General features: G+C 40.8%; 1 protein-coding gene across 5 annotated transcripts in view; it reads right to left on the bottom strand.

The window, feature by feature from the left end:
• Positions 1-1926: 1926 nt before the first annotated feature.
• Positions 1927-17855, bottom strand: part of ap1b1 (adaptor related protein complex 1 subunit beta 1) — a 30242-nt gene continuing 14313 nt past the window's right edge. For 4 of the 5 annotated variants that reach the window (XM_030059319.1, XM_030059317.1, XM_030059320.1 and 1 more), the window contains exons 13-24: positions 15937-16196; positions 15251-15455; positions 14964-14984; positions 14636-14722; positions 13199-13228; positions 12960-13097; positions 12638-12783; positions 12376-12505; positions 9957-10041; positions 8877-8963; positions 8041-8195; positions 1927-3694 (exon numbers count right to left, since the gene is read on the bottom strand). In XM_030059319.1, coding sequence (XP_029915179.1) covers positions 3620-3694; positions 8041-8195; positions 8877-8963; positions 9957-10041; positions 12376-12505; positions 12638-12783; positions 12960-13097; positions 13199-13228; positions 14636-14722; positions 14964-14984; positions 15251-15455; positions 15937-16196 — 1419 coding nt within the window. In that variant the 3' untranslated portion in view covers positions 1927-3619. The remainder of the gene's footprint in view (positions 3695-8040; positions 8196-8876; positions 8964-9956; positions 10042-12375; positions 12506-12637; positions 12784-12959; positions 13098-13198; positions 13229-14635; positions 14723-14963; positions 14985-15250; positions 15456-15936; positions 16197-17855) is intronic. The other variant, XM_030059321.1, reaches the window with a different exon arrangement.

Below are 17855 nucleotides of genomic sequence, written 5' to 3'. Positions count from 1 at the left end.
TCTGGAGCCTGTAACAAGCATTGTGTTGCTCTCTGTTGTTGGAGATGCCTGCGCGGCTGCAGACTGCTCTCTCTCTCTCTCTCTCTCTCTCTCTCTCTCTCTCTCTCTCTCTCTCTTCTCTCTCTCTCTCTCTCGCTCTCTCTCTCGCTCTGTCCAATAGGATCGTGTAATGTACAAAACATGTGAGCGCTGTAAATTACGCTGCAAATGAATTACAGAGCAACGGGCCGCACACTTAGAATCTATAACTCATTTTTTTGTCAGAGGGGTTATGGTAGAAAGCGCGTGAAGCTGAACCTCGATTTTCCTCTCACGCGTCTCGGAGGAGCACGACTTCTCCATAGGGCTCCCCAGGCAGCAGGGAGGATGAGTCCCATCCATCAGGGCTGGATGGCAACAGGACACAGGATATGCACAAATTCCCTTACTGACTAATCTGAAGAGTAAACATGGTGCATGTTGCGCTAGAATAATCCAGTGGATTTGTAACTGTATTTTCAGCGTCATGGATCAGTCAAAATTCATGGAGCAGCCAACATGATTTATAAATGTTTTTACAAAGAGGTACTCTAGTTCAAGCTAAATGTGTGGGAATGGAAATTAATAATAATAATAAAAACAATGTAAACATCTTTTAAGCACATCATTTGGTATAATCCGAAAATTTCACTGCTTCATTTGTGACATGCTTTTGAGTTTATAAAGGCATGATTGACTCATGTTTGCTCACAAATAAGCTCAATGTAAGTTATTGGTTTAGGCCTTCTCAAACTGATGCTGCATTAATTAATTAGTAGTATTCTTTCATGCCCCAGTTCGGTTTTATCGTTTATTTGGATTAACAAATCCTTAAAAGATTTGAGCCTAATGAACAGGGAGTTTATCTTAACAGCTTTGATAGAGATTAGCCAAACATCTATAAAGATACGTTTCTCTTTCAAACACCATCGCAGTGAACAGGCCTTACATCGTTAAAATAAATTGGTCGTCCTCTTTGTGGCGATAACTCTTTAAGGGAAGTCGTATTTAACCTTCCCTTTGTTGTCGTTTGGTGGAAAGCCTACCATGGGTTTACGTTGCAATTACACGGACTGAGCCTTTACCAATACGCAGGGTAGTGGCACCCCCTGTCGGAATGCATCATATGGAGCAGGGGTTACCTGGGATGTTTCACTGGTGGAGCAGCACTAATTGGGAGGATTCATGTCACCGCTTTGAAGTAATGACTACAACTGCAGTAATGAGCTTCCCTGGCCGGTAAAGTCAGCGTCTTTCCCCTCGGGTTGACCCATGTCACGTGTATTCACAGGGGAACATTTTTTTTTTTTTTTTTTTTTTTTTTAGATTGGAGAGAATCGCTCTTCATTCCTATTAAGTGATGCAGCTGAAAGCCACGTTAAGCTTTTCCAAACAGCTCGGACTTGAAAATCTGTCAGCTTTGGCCACAGGGATGTATTGTGGATAAACCTCAGATGTGGCCTTAAGGCAAGGTGGGGTGGGGGTGGGGTGGGGACACCTGACTGGCATACACTGCTGATTTTATATGCAAAGCAGTGAAGACTGCTCACAGTCAGCAGTTCTGCAAAGCAACATCCTGGCCCACGAGGACACAGAAGTGTACATTTCAAAGGTCATTAATGATTATAAAGTGAGCCCTGTGAAAACACAGCACACTGGGTTCCGGTGACAACGGCAGCATGTACATTGTAAAGGAATAAAACCAAACAAAAATAACTGCCTGCCGTCACTGTTTTTTTCCTACTTGTGCTTTTAATAGATGATATCTCTCTGCATTATGCCATCTTTTGTGCAGTCATACTGCAGCACAAAGCTAAATGTGGTCTAAGTAGCTTAGAGTGTTGCCTTGTCATGGACCCCATAATTACACTTCCAGCACTGTCATTTAGAGAAAAGATTGAACATCTGTGAATATATCAGATTTTTAATAGTTCTTTTCAAATGATGTACACACACTGAACAAAATCAGGTCACTCAAAAAACATTTGATTTTTCCATCACCAGATTGTTTTTTTCTTTTCTTTTTTTTTTTTTTTTTAAATACAGCATCTCATATGAATCAGCCATCACCACACACAAAGACACGCACGCAAACACACAACTACCTCCTTTGTCATCTCTAAATGGTTAGTGTAAGTGCATACATCCTGTAGAGCTGGTAAAAAGGGCTTCAGTCTAATGACTACAAAAAAAATCCAATTCACTTTTAGAGACTGTAGGTAAATTAGGGTGATGTTAACTGAATGTTCTGGCCAATTTCCTATTGCAACAGAACATTATGTGTGCTGCCTAGACATTTAGTATTCAGGAGTAGATCAGCAAATCATGACTTCATAGTTCAGAATCATTTCACCTCTAAGCCTTGATCTCAGGTGGCCGAGGTGCTTGAAAAGCTGCAACAAGAGGAGATAAAGCAAACTGGCTGTGAGCCCAAGTGGCTGTTGCTGACACAGAGCACAGAGCAGATACAGCGTCCCCAACACCTGAGATTCCCACCTTCCCAGATGCAAATAATTTGACTAACAACACAAACTAAACAATGGAATGACTGAGTAGGAGAGCAGAGAATGGAAATGTGCACATGTAAGACAATTGTTCCTTCCGTCTATAAATCTCCAGATATATCTGACACTAAATCAAAAGACAAATGCACACTAACAAATAAATGCCCATGCACACAGCACATACCAAAGAAATTCAAATCTAAAGGACAGCAGAGGATCTGTTAAGAAAAAAAAAAAAAAAAAAAAAAAAGACTGATTCGAAATAGAACATCAAAAGCTGGGAGTAGACTACATCATAAAAGGGACAAAGACGACGATTATATGGTTACTAAGTATTTAGGAGTCTCCTCCTGGGCATAGACAGTTAAGTCTAATCTAAGATGGGTGGAGGGTGGAGGGCCCTGACAACACAGATGTTCAAGGATTTAAGCCCAGCAGGTGGGAAAACAGGAGCCTTTTACTGTCATGTTTTAATTGCAAGCACCCCAAATAAATATGCTGACAGTGGTGATTCACCTGCTGATTACAGACACTATAAATAGATTCAAATTCGCAGAGATAATCACAGAAAGAGCATCATGTAGAGAATACAGGAACACAAATTGTGCAGCCTTTTTCCCACAAAGCATAAAGGTTATTGCAAAACGGCTCAGGCAGGGAAGGTTGATGGAACTGCCGAATCTGCAAGTCTTCATGCAGGAGATGTAGCACTAGCTGATATGTTAGACCTATCTGAAGGCTGAAGTGTAGAGAACAAACACAGAAACACTGAAATCTCACATATGCAGTGCAGATGGGGACGGGATAAGGCTTGCCAACGAAGTGAACCAGATACCTCTGCAGTCTTAGAAAAAATGGATCGGCAATGTGTCAGAATCAGACAAATGTTTAAGTGTCCTCATCATAGAGCTGGATGACAGAGGGGGGAGCCTGGTCTTCAGGCCCAGCACAGCAGGAGGTGGACCCTGTGTTCAGTCATGTTGTAGAGGTGTGTGTGGGTCAGGTGAGGGAGAGCAGGAGAGAGTCTGGGAGGCTGGGAGGCTGTGGGCAGAGCCAGCGCCGTTTCCAATGCCTCGTCTCCAGTCTGCATCTGGGATTCAGTTCTTCAGCACCGCCTCGTAGCTCTGGAATACACTCTGGGCAACCTCTGGCGCTCTGCACTTCAAGGAGATCTGAGAGGAAGACAGGCAGGCAGGGTTACAGCAATGCACGCCTGAATGGTAACCATAATTTCACTTTATTTTAAATGAGCTAAAGCCAGAGGAAATTTATCAATGACCACTATCTGACATGTAGCGTGATAAACCACAGGATGAAAGTTAATACAGGTAATGACCCGACATCTAAAATACATTTCATCTACAAATTACAGTTAAGCAGCTTACTGATTACATCTTTCATGAGTAGTCACAGTAGCTGTCTAAATGTCAAGCCATAAAATAGTGTGAGAACTAGAGCAGAAACAATGTGGTGTCAGTAATGGGGTAGCATAGGCCAGGCTGATGTATCTGGTGATTTTTTTGACACGATCAACCAAATCTTTGAGGTGCTGCGTAATGGAGTGTTAATAGGATAACTTGGGGCATATTCTAACATACACAGGTTATTATTTCTGCAGCTTCACCAGCTCATAGATGTAAAGGAGGCCTTGGTAAATAAACACAATACCCCTATCATCTCTTTATCCCTTTTACACAAAACAATGTTAATGTTAATTTCAAGAACAGAAAAAAAAACACTGCATTGTAAATCGTTCCTTTAATTCTACTTGATAAGCTACTGGCAAAACACCACACATACAAAAAAAAAAAAAAAATAGTGCCACTCTTTTGATGTTATTCTGATCTGGGAGTAGCTTCAGGATCTCATACAGCCTGGCAGAGGCAGCTTGCTTTTCATGAGTACTCTGAGTACTCATATAGCAGGAATCAATTTTCCCAATGCCTGGAATGGACTCTTCACAGGAAACGCACAAGACAGCAGGAGCTTTGTGATAATGGTATCAGGATGGATAATGTTGTGTCTTAGGGTGGCACCATTATGCCTACAATTATAAATTATTCACCAGTTGACTTGCCAAACTGTCAGCTGAGAGGTTCACACCAGGTCCCTCCCAGACACAAAAAATGCAGTTTCATACCAAGGTAACGTTGTGTCCTTGACCATTTTTGGTAGATAGCACAGAGCTGCACGGCAATAGCAGAACATCGTACAGCTGCTTAAGAGTTGCCTCAGCACATTCAGGGCTCTTTATTAATGCATGCTGCCGCTGGCAATACTAACACGGACCCACTCCTGTCAGCATGGGGCAAGATGTGAGGAAATGCAGATGCTATCGCTGCTGCGTAGAATGCATGCATTCTGCTTAAGGCTTACTGCTGAACTATCAGTATTGCATTAGGAGTAGACAGGCAAGGAAATAAGATGGATAAAAATAGATTTTGAAAAGAGGAAGCTGCAGCAGTGTTGGAGGTGATGATCACCCAGAGGTGTGCAACAAGTTGAGAGAAACATAGATAAATAAATAAATAAATGATTAAATGAATAAACAAAACAGGAAATTCAAGCTGCACAAGGACCAGAAACCATGACCCTGGTTATTATATCCAGCCTCTTTTCATCTTCACAAGGGAATGAACGTCAGGTATCCAGGAGATACATAATTCTGTGTTTTGGATGTAAAACTGCGATAATGCGAGTTTCATATGCAGTAGATGTTTGCCCTTTCCACTAACCACCTCCAATGAGATTTGTATGGACGTACATCACTGGACTAACAAACCACTAAAATGCCTTAAACACTGCAGAGGCTGTTAAAAAAAACCTTACATAAACGCAACACAGGCAACTTATTTACTTATTAATGCACCACAACAGATGTGGGCTAGCAGCTTTACTGATAATGCTAGCTGAAGTTATACAGCTACATTTGAAAGTTAACAATGTCATGACAAATCATCCAATGATATTGCTAACATTTATCTATCTAGCTTGGATTTTGAGATTTTTCATGCAAATACAGTACATTTTAATGCTGCAGTGATTAAACAGAAAAGAGGAAAGATCACAACAAATACTGGGAGAGCACAGTAATAGAAAGAAGAGTAATGGGACAAGGAAAGGGAAGAAAGCTAAAAGCTCCAATGCGTGACAGTATTACGCTTCAAGGCAATAGAGTAATTTGTGTGTTAACGTCATCATAATCCTTAATATTCAAAAATAACTTTAGTCACTAGGCAAAAGACATGTTCATATGTTTCAAGTCTAAAACACGGCTCCCTTTGGTAGGCTATTAAATTAGGCCTTGACCTACATTTTGCATGTCAATTAAATGTGTTAACCAAAAATAGTCACTTCTGGGGAAAAATATTAACTCTATATAGAAGGAGAACTGACACATACGAGGGGCATGCACAGTGGTGGTGAGGGATGTGCGACTCTGTGTTTGAAACTATCAGTTCTACTGAAACCATTTCAATTACCAGCTCAAGAGGCTCGGAGAGAGAACCAGCCAACACCATTGGTCGCACCGTTGCCATGGGGACAGGGGATGGGAGATGAGGGTACTACGCTCTATGTCAAAAAAGGTAGCGATACAAGTAGTGAGACATCATTGGAGAGCCAAAGCCAATTAAGTGGTGATATTACAACCTCAAAAAAGTACGTCTCTGTAGCAGCAAACACTAAACAAGCTAGCATGCTTGTCTGCTCATGGAAACATAAAAGCTGTTGTAAAATCACATAGCAAAATCTAGTCTTCATAAGCTCAGCAGAACCCAGAAAACATGCAGGGGCAGGGCTTTTCTTCATCTCTAAAAATAGCTGCCAACAAAAGGCTTTGGCAGCTTGGCTTTCATGTGCTGTGCCAAGAGAGCACCGGGGCCAAGCAGCAGCCTGTAGCACAGAGAGACAGGCACCAGAACGCACGCTGCACATACAATATGGTTAGCCAGAATATCGACTCCTCAAACATTTTACGATGGCATCCATCTGTGGAAAGCAGGTCAAAGAGCCTTTCCAGGCTCAGTGAGGAAACATCTGGCTTTAAAAATTGAGTAACAACATGGATCCAGAGTGGGAGACGGGAGGAAAAAGCACAAAGTGCAAGAGCAGAAACAGCTGAGGGTAGACGAGTGAAAGCATTATGATAATAGCATCAATTCTGAGATCCTGAATTAATGAAGCAATACCACAAATGAACACAGAGGGGAAATAAAAAAAAAAACAAAACAAGCACAAGTAAATGAAAAACCACACAACACCACTAGCAGAAAATAATTCATCTACACACAAACACTGCAACAAAATTATTGAATAAAGCCTTTCATGTTAATCAAATTTACTTCATTGAATCACTACTGACTTATTTTTCATAATGTTCAGGTTGCTTTATGACATAAACTGAGGAGGATGTCAACATTAATTTGGAATAAAAAAAAATCTTAATATATAATTTACTGGGCAAGAGAAGAGTGACTGAAATAAAAACAAGCTCTGAAAGCAGACTGAGTAATGAGATGCGAGGAGAGTCACGCCAAGGTCACAGTTCTGGACGAGTCATGCTGAATTTCTAAGGCAAACGCAATCCATCAAGAGAGGAGATCGCACAGCAGCACACTGCCAAAGCTCAGACACACAACATCTCATGTAAGAACACAAACATACACACATTGCTACACACAAGCACAAAGGTGAGTCACCACCAGTACTACAAACACACTTGAATCACTGTGCAATCAACCAGTCTCTCTCCTTCAGCAACACGGGCCACTCATCATCACCACCACACATCAGTCATAGTCATGTCTCTCTCTCTCCCCCTGATTGACTGCTATGATGTCATTTGTCTCCCTTCATGACTTGCAGTGAGGCCACTGTTTTATTGACACCATCACATTGAATTCATAGGCAAGCAAACATTTTGCCTGTCTCTGGCAAAAAAAAAAAAAACTTCTCCCATCAGTGGTTTCATGATGTATACAAGAGCTGAATTTTCTGCAATGAAGAAATTCCACCCTCAATATTCTGACACGACTATTACAGCTTAGGGACAGGAATCACTGGGTAACTTGCAATATGATACTATCATGAGATTTCAACCCCAATAATGATGGTACCACAATACAGGCATATGTTTTAAGATAATCAGCTATGATAGATCATAATATCTGCAACTGAAGAAGAAGAAAAAAATACGCTGGAAAAGGCAACATTATTTTTCAATAAGCAGGAATCATGCACATGACAGAACTGTTCCACTTAAAATACCTAAACACAGGGAACAAGTAGGAAGAGGACGTATCACCACCCCCACTAACAGCACACCACATAACAAGCATGTTGACTGCCACTTGGTAAGTAAATTGTGTTATTTCATAAAACAGCAAAGGTTGGCATTTTCTCCAATTGTGAACGTTTATTTTGGGAGTCAAATTAGGAGCCGATAATAAGGCAGCGTCAACAGAATGATGACATTATTTCAAGTCGTGGAAACAACCACTACATGTTTTACACTCACCGTGTAGTTTGGGTTTCCTGCCTGTACCTTCAGCTCAGCCAGTATCCAGATGCCATTGGTGAGCTTCATAGACTGGTACAGCATGTCCTGCCCGTCCACTGTGCGCTTGGCTATGGTGAAGATGTTGCTGCCCTGCAGTTTGTTGGAGGCTGCATCTATGAGGGGAACAGAATCAAAAATTCACACAATACTCTGTACATCAGTGTTGTTTAAATATTTACTGCCACTACTAGTGAAAAAGTTACAAATCCTTTTCATTGTCCATGTTCTCTGAATAAATAATACCACAATTCAATACATAGTCTGACTCTTGCCGCAGTCTGTGGTGGTCTGACGAAAGCACCACTGAACATACAAGACCCTGCCGGGTTTAATTTTCCGTAAAACATTCACTAGATTCAGTGGCAGTCATTCCATCCTGGCCGTCTGCGCAGCAAAGATATAGACACTAATTTGGAATTAACTTGCTGCCATGCCCCAGTAGGATCTGAAACCCCCTCTCTCTTTGTTCACAAGAAAGAAATTCAATCTGTTGGGGGAAATCTCCATTAAGCTGTCATTAGGAATTCTCCTCCAGTTCAGCTACTCTCACGCTTGTGTAAAACTAAATTATCACACCTAAATAGGAACTGCAGACGATGATGAGTTCTCATCAAATCCAATTTGCTTCATTAGGAAGAATCAGATTTGCAGATCGCCACTCCTTTGTCAACCTAGCTCTACATCTTAAGTTACTGTCTGCCAAACATATGAAGAAGTTGCAAGCTACGGAGCCATGATATTATGTATTCCAGCTCCTGCACTCAACTGCAACTTTCTTTCCTCTTTTTAATCACCTGAGTTGAGATGACAGTCTTTGATCTGGAACTGGGACTCATTGTCATTAGGAATGTCTTTCCATGTAGCGAGGAACACCTGTCTCTCTGTAGATGAGAAAAACAGAAATACAAGATGAGTCACAGGAAACAGCACACAGTGAGATGTTTATGAGGAATAAAAATAGGGTTTATGTGGACAATAAACAGTCTGTGGCAGAATAAACAAAGAAAAACAAAAACAAGGAAACACCACAATGGAATGGTGGATGAGTGGTTTTTAGTTTTTGCTTCCAAAGACAAACTTTCCTGCTGTGGTTCAGGTTTCAGAGCACTAGCCTACAGCCTCCAGTGGCAGTCCTGGCCCCACAGGGAGAAATGCCAACATGTTTTTCCAGATTCAATCGACCAGCACAAGGAGAAAATGAAAATGACACAAAGACAGTGCTGCTACACAATCTAGGAGCGAGTGTGCAGCCCCAGATGCAAAAGTACGGGTATGCGGACATGGACATGGACACGGACACGGACACACACACACACACACACCAATGGTAACAACGGTTCACGATGCAGGCAATTCTGCGATATGCGATATATTGTAAAATAATCAGCTACAATACAACATATTATCTGTAACCGAAGAACAAAACACTACACTGGAAAATGCAAAATACTTTTTCAATAAGCAGGAATCACATTTTCAGGGGTTTTAATATGCAACAGCAACATGTTCCAGTTACAATACCTACAGGCTGTTTCACTTACAATACCTAAAGGCAGGGATACACTTGTGTTAAGTTTTGATATTTGAGTTGAAAATTCAAATATCAATACTTGGCACAGATGTATTGCTGTATCACAAGAAGTGCTGCAATATATTACATTATTGATTTATCGCTCCATCCGCAACAAACTCACACACACACACACACACACACACACACACACACACACACACACACACACTACATTCATCTTATCCACAGGGGACTGCCACGCTAATGTACATTCAGTGAAAAGACTGACATAATTGTGCTATTCTGACATCAATACAGTTTGAGGCTTTTGCACAAAGAGAATTGGCCAAGGTATACTCACCCATCTTCCCGTCCTCTACAAACAACATGCTGATGGGGTACTGGCAGCTGAAGTAGAAGACGTCAATGTTGTTCTTAACAGCCACCTGCGAGAGTGATTACATTCAAGGAGGGGGTAGAGGAGGACAACAGGAAAAAGAAGCAAGAAGCAATACACGGGTAATTACTTTTCAAGTGCCCTTTTAAGGATGAGCACTGCCAATGTATTTGTGGCATTTACTGAGCAAATTTATAGTCCTTTGGCAACAACACAAACACTCACAAAAGTTAAAATCTCTGCAACACTGTGTCCTACAGTCTTAAAAATGTAATTCATGTTCTCTCTCTGGTCTCCTTTTATGTATCTCAGTCTATGTGGGAAGGCTGGAGGCTTCGCTTTGCCAAAGAAATGTGACATGTAACAACTAGAGTCTAAAAATACCAAAAATAATATTTACAGAACACTTATCTAACAGAAGAGTTTACAAAGCACTTTACAAGAAAGCATAAAACGAGATCAAAACATAACACGATAAAAATAGGAGACACATCCAAGACAAAAGTGATTAAAAATAAAAGGCTTAAAATAAACACAAAAGGACAAGATTGAAAAGGTAGACAAAATCAAAGACATTACATAAAAGCAAGTTTACAAAACTGCTTTTGAAAGGAGCGACTTCAAAAATAAAGGTAAATTTGTTAGTCTGAGTTCCTGAAGCAGGATGCTCTACAGTCTAGGGGCCCTGACAGTAAAAGTGCAAGACACTGAAACAGAAGAATAACCACTGCATAATGGAAGCACCTGGAGCAAAGACGAGCAGCGGGCAGAGTTATTGACCAGGCTGCTCAATAAAAGAGAGCTGGGAGAAGGACAAAGTGAGTTCAGACAGAGGATAGCAGAAGAATGACTCCTGAATAATTCAAGAGGGCATCTTAGTCGGGAGTGCAGTGCAGGACTGTCGCTAACACAAGGGCTAGGGAAGGGCTGCAGAATCCTTCAGATGCCAAATTTTAGTAAATCAAAGGACATGAGCTCTGTTAGTGAAGGAAAGCTAAAATAATAACTGAGTAGAGTGAAGTTAACCAAGAAGAGTAGATCTGACACCAAATACAACTGAAGTACTTTTTTTTTTTTTTTTTTTTTTTTTTTACTTTTTTTGCTGCATGCCCCCTCCACTCCCCCCCACCCGCCTTTCCAGTCTCTCTCTACTGACAAAAAAGCAGAAATGCCAAAAAAAAATCTTTAAAAAAAAGAAAAAAAAGGTGTTACAGCTACTTTAGAAAAGAAGGATCTGAGATGGCAAAATCACCTAAGAAAAAGGATATGCAGTGTTACTGTACCATTTCACTTTCACAAAATGTGGTTTGCAGGCATTATCTCCCATCATGACAATAACAACACAAAACCTCTGAAGAGACAAGAATAAGATAACACATTTCAAAAAGGGCGGTAGCACCCTTAAGAAGAAGCAGGGCCTACAGACAGCAGAGTGAGGGGTGAGCAGGGTTACTCAGACCGGGGAAAACAAAGCAGCCGTGTGTTGTGTGACCACTAATGACTGTCTCCACCTCTATCAGCCCTGCTACACACTCTTATCTCCTCTCTGCAGCTGCACAGGGCTCCAACACACTATTCTGTCCGGTTAAAAGCACCGCCCTGATCAAAAAGAAGCCAGCCCCTTCATCTCCTTCTATTTGAAACTAATCATAGCTGTTCTAAATGCTGCTTTATATTTTATTTCCCTTTTATTTGCAGCATGGGAGCCCAACAGCATTGTAGCTTAACTACTAATGAGAAAAAAGCAAAGACTCAAAATGAGGACAGAAACTTACTGTGGCATTGTCCAATAGTCATTAAAAGACATACGATTAGGACAAAACCTAATGTCCCATGAGATACAGTCAGCGCCATGAGCATTTCTATCTTGACTGTTTTTTTGATGTTCTACCTCTGTAGTGTTCACTTAGCATATAAAAAGATGCATGACTAAGAAGTTGGATCACTGACAACTTTAGTTTGCAAAGAAGAGCTGTTAATAAGATGACAGCTCTTTTGTACACAGGAGGTGTAGCAAAAGAATTTGGACAGATTGAGCTCACCTTCACTACAGTAGTCCTTTTTTTAATATTTTATCAAAATGACATGCAGTGACTTCAGGTCTACAACCTAGAAATGTCAGACTCTTAAAATGTTTATTTACTCTTGTAAGCCAACTGTACTAACTCTTGAACATTACAATGTATCAATTCCGGTGTTGTTGACATTCCAAACTAAATTTTCCGAGCACAGTTGTCCTCAAACTATCATTTCCTCTCTAGCCTCCCAGTAACTGTATCCTTTAATATCTAAAATAAAACTGTTTTTAAAAATCTGTTCAAGGCTAAAATGTGTTGACTTTTTTAATTCCAACTCACAGACGTGCAAATCATGACGAAACTACCTGCAGATTATTGAGGGGCTCCATCTTCATGACAGGTCCCACGGTGTTGAGTGGGAGGGTGACTTCGATACTCTGGTTTGGGGTGAAGGGAGTGAGAACCTGGAGTGGACCGGCTGGGGCCAGACCAAAGCTATAGACGAACATGGGTAGAAAAGACCAAGTCACAATGATGTACAAACACACAACAATGTAAATAGTGATGCCTTTGCTGGTGTTCAAGATTTAAACCAAGTACATGCAGTATTCACCAAAGTGCTCTGACCTGTTTCTGTTGAACTGGATGGCAAAGTCACCCATGACACTCATAGCTTTATTTGTGAGGGTCATCTCCATTTGGACGACCCCAGAACGACGAGCAAAAGTGCCTGAGATCTCCAGACCCTTGGCCTTCATGGCTGGTAGCCACACCTAAGCACAGAGTATTTAAAAAAAAAAAAACATTTTAAGCATCAATCCACCTCCAGTTCAGTCCAATGTTTTGTTGTTTTTGTTCTTTTGATAAGCATTCTGTTTCTTTCCTCTGTCTTGACAACACTGCTATATAATAATAATATAATAATATAATAATCACATGGAAGACTCACTGTTTTAGGAGGCACGTAGGCTCCCATCGGCATACCAACTCCACCTCCAAGGTCAAATAGGTCACTGAGGCCACCGCTGACAGGAGCATTGAAAGAGCCGGGCATTACAGCTGGAGGAGCCCCAAAACTAGCTCCCATCTGTAGACCACCAAACAGCATGTTATCAAAACACATTCCAAGTCACTCCATAGAGAACAATCAAACCAGAGGTGTATGAAAAATCAAACATGATGACTTACAGCAGGACTTCCTCCAATATCTCCGCCAAGCTGAACAGGGGGGGAAAAAAAGGAAAAAACATTCAGGTTATATCTTGGCACAAAATGTCAGAACAGAGTCAGGAGTTTGAGGAGGATGGATGGAGAAGTGCGAGGGTCTCACAATCTGCTTCAGTGATTAATGACAGCTATGTGTTTTAACTGTGTAAAAGGGGAGTTATCAATATTGAAGTATTCATTTCATGTAACTGAGCTTTCACTGTCCACTGCAATTCCAGCTGAGTGGCAGCTGAAATCCAGCAGGGTCTCTTCAAATGCAACTCAGTGAAAGTGTGGCACACAAGATAACATTCCTATTTTTTCTGTGTAGTTTCTACTGCAAACACACTATTATGCACACTACAGACATCCCTGCCTCCCTATTAATCTTAATAAATTTCTTTTGAAACATAAAGGCATGCACAACTTTGGTAATTCAAACTGTGGGCTTGTGCAGCATTCTTCAGTTGTCAGTAAAGTGAACTAACCAACAAACAACTGAAGACAAGCCAGCTCATGTCTTGTTTATTTTATTATTCTTTTAGTATTTCTTTTATTATTTCAGGTGGTTTAATGTTATCAAAACACATAAATCCATTGTTGCTAATTTACATTACATTGCTAATTCCATTGCTAATTTACATTAGAGCAGCCAAACACTAGTTACGTCTGTGGTTGCCTAGGCAACGCTGAGGCACACAGACGCTGAAATGGATTTGTGTATCTGTATGACATATGCATATTATCTGTGTGAAATGATTAGCTGATTTCTTTATTACTGTAATAACAAATGTTGCACATACAATGAGTTTTGATTCCTGAAACACATTTATTCTATTTAATGTAATTACAAAAACCTTTTGATAAATGTATTATCTTAGTACTTTTATAGGATAATTATCTATTTTACTATTTACTGCAATTCTGCTAGCCTTTTGATAAGTGTATCATTATTGTTATTATTGTTGTTGTTGTTGTAGCTGCTATGATTATACAGTGAAATATTGTACTTGGCAGTTAACCTTAAAGTCATCAGTAAACAACTGTAGACTAGCCAGCTCACATCTTGTTTCTGTCATTATGTCAGACACCAATTAATTATGTGTGTGTCATTAGAATCATAGTGTGTCATTAGTGTGTCACTTCTGTGATGCTGATAAGTTTAGGGATGGAAGGAACAAGAGTGATGCAAAAGACTGACAAAGCTAAACTACAGAGGAAACACTATTTTGACATGGGCAAGAGGTCCTAAAGGGAACTCTTAGGGAACTGTGGAGCTAAACAGTTTGATATGACAAGCAAGCTACTAAACACACAGAGCATCTGTGGGGGGAAGAGAATCCACAGGTCACAGCGGTAAACAGGGGAGAGGGATTCTACGCTGACATTTACTGGTACACCATGGTCCCTTGGACCAACCTCGGTTGGGCTGTAATCTGGGGGCGATGGGGAGTGATGATGAAGCTGAGGTGACTGAGGAGTGTCCGTCCGCAGAGGAATGTGTGACTGATTGAAAGATGAAACACATCACAGAGCTCAGAGATAAGAAAAGAGATGGGACTCAAAGGTTTACGTCAAGCTTACAGTAAATATCAGGATGAAAATTAAGGATGGAATGATGTGCAGATATGTCAGACAATTGTGTGTGAACAAGAGAGTAAAATATCAGGGATCAGGCTAATCTCTTGACAATAAAGTGGTATGACATGATATGTGATTGTTCTGCCCTCTCCCTCCATGTAGTTACCGGTTCTGAATCATCTCCCATCTGCAGGTGTAGCATTGAACAAAGACAGGAAAACACACAAGGGTCAAAAGAAAACAGAAAGCCGGGGAAACAAAAATAAAGGTAGAAAAAGGAAAATCATACACTAATGAATTTATCTCCCATTGACATTTAGCCCTTAAAATTAAACAGCTGACCAATGGAAAAGTCACTGATGTGCCAGAGAATGATTCTGAGATGCATTAAAGCCTGTTAGCATCTGGCAGCTTCAGTAGAGCAGTAGTGACAGTGTTAGAGAGGACACCTACCAGGCTGTCCAGTCCTCCTCCAAGAAGGTCCATGGCCCCCATCTGCATGCTGGAGGTGGGGGGTGGGGGTCCAGTTGTGGTGGGAGGGGTCAGGTCCAGATTGAGCAGGTCTCCTAGCAGGTCTCCCTGGGATGGGATGACAGCAGGAGGGGCCTCGGAGACTCCACCGGTAGACACTGTGTCTGGGCTCTCTGCACTCTCCCCACTAGGGGAAAGCGAGCAGTAGAAGAGGACAAAAATGCTCATTAACGTTGCTTTATACCATTTATTTAAGTAGTAATATTCTTTGTTTTGTTTTGTTTTGTTTATTTTTTTAAATACTAGACATTTTGTTCAATTGTGATTTTTTTAACAAATAAAGTATCAAATTTTTTGTAAACAAAATGAGGACATGACTCCAATTAGCTGAACTAAGATGAGGCTTGACCTCTGAGCAAAACATCCACATTATCTTGAGACCTATGTTAAGTAGGTGCATTGAGTTCCATTTGAAGGCAAACAGGCAGGCAGGAAGGAAGGAGAACAGCTGTACGACTACACTCCTCAACAAGTACATGACTCAGCAGACTACAGGGAAAACATGATGGAGGAGTCAAGATGCTAGGTCCACTTGAGTAAATAAACCCTCCTGGCTGAATGGCTGCTACATTTTTAGAGAACATCAGAGCAGTATGTGTATGACTCACGATCCGGCGCGGGCAGGGAGTCTCTTGTGCTGCACCCCACGGCTGCCCTCCACAAAGGCACTGGGCGGCTTGTGGTAGACAGAGGCCAGCGTACCAATGTGGCAGATGAGCTCCTCCAGCAGAGTGGGCTCAATCAGGTCTGTCTCCTCAGAAATCAGTGGCTTCTCAGCCAGAACCACCTCCTTGGCGGCCACGGGGTCTGTGGAGAGCAGACGCCAGTAGATGTAGCCACGGTCCCTTAGGTCTGGGTTGTCTGAGTCCTAGAGGCAGAAACGGAGGCGTGAGGATAAAGGATTATTATTTATGTAGAGCGTTTAATGAATGCTTAACATCTGACTCTTCTTTTGTTGGCTCCAATAAAAGAATGAGAGATTCAAAGATATGGAGGACAGAGTTATTTGCAGAGTGCAAGCTCTTGGGTGAGGGCTAAAGACACTTAACACTGAACATTTTCATTAGCATGGCAACAGTACAAAGTTCCTGGAATCTGAACAAAGTCAATTAAAGTTAAAGTAAGACCTAGCATGACACAGGCCATTTCATCTTCAATACAGAAAGAGAGACTCTCACAGGAATTTGAATAGTGTGAAGAAAACCCTGCAGAGGTAATTTTTAATACTATTCTTAATGTCTGAAGATTTGGGGAATTTATTATAACTGAGTTGTTATTACACACTAAGTCTCCAGGACCACTGAGGGTCGTTTCTTTCAGCATTAACACAAACAAGCAGCAATAAAATATATAATCTCATCTTGCTTTAAGGCTGTTTTAATCATTAGGCAGTCTCTTCTCCTTGCTGCTTTGTTCCTGCACTTGTGCTTTCAACTGTGTGCTATGTCTATACACACACACACACACACACACGTCACACACACCTTCCTTTTTTTCCCCACATGAAGTGCGATTAAAGAACTAACAGCTCTGAGCATATCTGTTGCATCAATCAATGAATTAACCATAAATAAAAACATTTGATAAAAGAAAATGATATTTTGCACACCCTATAAGTATTTTTGAGCCTGTTAAAATAAATAAAACAAAAAACAATTAATTTATTAATATATTAATTAAAATTGAGGGACTAAATTCTTTCTTTGATGAGTATATTCTACTTGGGGCTATTTTGAGGCTGAATCTGGACAACAGGACACTGTTTCCAAAAGTAGGTTCATTCACAGCAGTAGACACTGCCCTTGTGTGTTTGTGTGCGTATGTGTGTGTGGTGTGACCACAGGGTTCAGATGAGGCAAGTGCTACTAAATGTTGTCTCACATGATCATACCAATGTCCTTGCAGTCTGTGCTTTATACTGAGCATTTGATGGTTTCAGATAGTGTGTCCTTACAATGTAAACCAAAACAATCATGCACATTTCATTCACACACACGGGATGTGCAGGGAAGCTTAACACCGGGATCTGTATTTGAAACCAGAAGTGAATGTGACTTGAAGCAGAAGTGGTTGAACCTTGAACAAAACCAATCTCAGTTTCACTGTAATCATAGCCACTGTTTTGCCGAGATATACAGCATTACAATGATGGTTTTGCAATGGCATTATCTATCAAAATTCTACATAAAAACAGATTATTGGCTCTTGAGCTTCATTTAGCAAACAACAATCTACAGTAGATGTTATCTAGCCACGAACACTGGCTTTATAAACACAGCCATTAACAACCATAGCCATAAATAAATTAACAAACAGGGGGGGAAAAGTCTTTCTGAATCAAAATATATTTCCTCCTGAACTATCTATGCAAATCCACCACCCATGCCAACTCCTGCCTGGGACACATTTAACAGTCATTTATAAACATGTACAGTATGTTTTTGTATCAAAGACTAAAAGTCTTCTATTTAACCTCTACTTGTTTAATCTGCATATTCTGGTATAAATAAAAATGAAAAAAACTCTC

Source organism: Myripristis murdjan, chromosome 9, assembly GCF_902150065.1.
Source record: "Myripristis murdjan chromosome 9, fMyrMur1.1, whole genome shotgun sequence".
In the NCBI taxonomy this organism is placed as follows: domain Eukaryota; kingdom Metazoa; phylum Chordata; class Actinopteri; order Holocentriformes; family Holocentridae; genus Myripristis; species Myripristis murdjan.
This window is presented reverse-complemented; position numbering and strand designations above follow the sequence as displayed.